Below are 2419 nucleotides of genomic sequence, written 5' to 3' on the forward strand. Positions count from 1 at the left end.
AGGGAACCACAATCTTGCAATGTGTTTTTTTTAAAAAAGCAATCATCCCCACTTCCAACATGAAAATCAAATGCACTGAGCACAGATCTAATTCTTCACGAGTGGAGGGATGCTTAAAAAATAAAATCCCCATACAATTAAATCTAGAATTTCAAAATGTCCATTTCACCATAATCCTACATGAGGTAACAAACATTATCCTTCTGTTCTTATTCAGATCCACTGAACCATCTCGAAGAACAGCTATGGCTGGCACCAACTCAAATGAATCCATAAAACTGCAACTTGCTGAGATGAAGTCATATTTGAAAGAAAAACATCTCCAAGATGCATTAGCTAATGCTTATAAAGAGTTGAAATTGTTAAAGAACACGACACTTGATATTGCTTTCACAGGGGCTTCAGGAACCGGTAAATCATCCCTTGTGAATGCCTTTCGGAACGTCTCAGATTATGAAGAAGGTGCAGCTAAAATTGGGGTGACACAAACCACCATGGATCCAGAGAGATATCCCCATCCTAAATTCCCAGAACTAACCTTATGGGATCTACCAGGAATTGGGACACGTGCATTTAAACCAAGGGAATACCTAGAGAAGGTAAATTTTCGCAAGTATGACTTCTTCATCATTGTTGCCTCAGAACGCTTCACAATGAATGATGCAATGCTGGCCTCAGAAATTCAAAAGATGAATAAGCGGTTTTACTTTGTTCGCAACAAAGTGAATCAGGCTATGGATGCTGAGAGAAGGAAGCCGAACTTTAGTGAGGCACAGACCCTGGCAGAGATTCGTAAATACTGCCTTTCCAATTTGAGAGAAGAAGGAGCGGTCGATCCAAGGGTTTTTCTCATATCCAGCTGGCATTTGAATATGTTCGATTTCCCTCTCCTGCAGAAGACCCTAGCAGGTGACCTGAATGATCTCAAGAGGCCTCTTCTAATCATGGCAATGCCAGCTTTCTCAAGAGAACAACTGGAAGAGAAAAGGGCTGCTATGGAGGCCCTCATCTGGAAAAGAGCCCTTTTGTCTTGTGGCATTGGGGTGATTCCTATCCCAGGTCTCTCTCTTATTTTTGATATTGCCCTCTTGGTGAGCACAATGAAAGAGTTCTGCAGGAACTTTGGCTTAGATGAAGAGTCCCTCTGTAACCTCGCCAAGAGGGTTGGCAAACCTGTCGACGTACTGAAATCTGCTATCAAAAAGACTCCGATGGCCAACCAGATCAACCCGGAATTTGTGAATTCTCTCACAACCAAGTCCCTGCTGTGCAGCTCTGCAATGGTGCTGGAAGAATTTGCCGATTTCATACCTGTCTTAGGCTCTCTAATTGGTGGAGTTAGTTCTTTTTCCACCACATTTTACATGCTGAAGGGCTTCCTACAAGATGCAGTGGAAGATGCTGAGAGCGTTCTGGCAAAAGTTGCTGAGTAAAGTTCCTGCAAAAGCGTCTGTAATTAACCTTCATTCCCCTGTGACCTGAGCAAAGAAAATATGCACTTTTTAGAGCAAATAATAGTTTTTTCACCACCTGCTACGGAAGGCCTACCTACTCTGATGTTTACATCAGTGGTGGATGGCTGTACAAATAGCGCTGGAAGAGATATCAGATTTTATCCCTGTCTTGGACTCTCTAGGTGGTGGAGTGAATTCTTTTGGCTTGCTGAAGGGCTTACTAGAAGATGCAGTGGAAGATGCGGAGAGTGTTCTTGCAAAAGTTGCCGAGTAAAGATCCTGCTGAGAAGTCCCAAGAAGGGACCCTTCTGAAAAGATTCTCCAGTTAAACTTCATTCTCATGTGGCTTGCAAACAAAATACAGGTTCTTTAGACCAAATAATATCCTTCACCTCCTTCTGGGGAAGGCCTACCCACACTTGTTAAACTCTTGAACAGCGCTGCCTGATCTGACCTGAGTCAAAGAGTAGTCTTGTACCTTTAACGGAAGTAGGTTTTCACTGGTCTTTGTTGCTCATTGTACTAGAGCAGTGTTTGTTTATATGCATTCCTTAAAGGTACTAGAGTCCTCTCAAAAGATGAGTTTGTCCACTCATTCAGAAAAATGCAGATTTAGGGGGTTTTTTGGGGGGGACACAGGAGTCTTAGCTTCATGATTATGCTGTTGTGTTGTTTTTAGGATATTGTTTTTAACGCTCATTAACAATTGGAATCTGTTTTAATCAGTTGCTAAAGCTAACTGTGTTTTGCTTGAATCCAGTGGCACCTTTAAGACCAACAAAGTTTTATTCCTGGTATAAGCTCTTGTGCATGCACATGTACCCAAAGAAGTGTGAATGTGCACGAAAGCTTATACCAGGAGTAAAACTTTGTTGATCTTAAAGGTGTCACTGGAGTCAAACTTTGTTCTGCTGCTTCAGACTGATGTGGCTACCCACCTGAATCTGTGTTTTGCTTGTATTCTG

The 2419-nt window shown here is 42.2% G+C and overlaps 1 protein-coding gene across 1 annotated transcript; it reads left to right on the forward strand.

Moving 5' to 3' along the window:
- Window positions 1–220: 220 nt before the first annotated feature.
- LOC107124918 (interferon-inducible GTPase 5-like) lies at window positions 221–2269 on the forward strand. Its single transcript, XM_015428412.1, has one exon. The coding sequence runs from the start codon at window positions 246–248 to the stop codon at window positions 1431–1433; it is 1188 nt and encodes a 395-aa protein (XP_015283898.1). The 5' UTR covers window positions 221–245; the 3' UTR covers window positions 1434–2269.
- The last annotated feature ends 150 nt before the right edge of the window (window positions 2270–2419 follow it).

This window comes from Gekko japonicus, unplaced genomic scaffold (assembly GCF_001447785.1).
Source record: "Gekko japonicus isolate JY-2015 unplaced genomic scaffold, Gekko_japonicus_V1.1 scaffold10358, whole genome shotgun sequence".
Taxonomy (NCBI): domain Eukaryota; kingdom Metazoa; phylum Chordata; class Lepidosauria; order Squamata; family Gekkonidae; genus Gekko; species Gekko japonicus.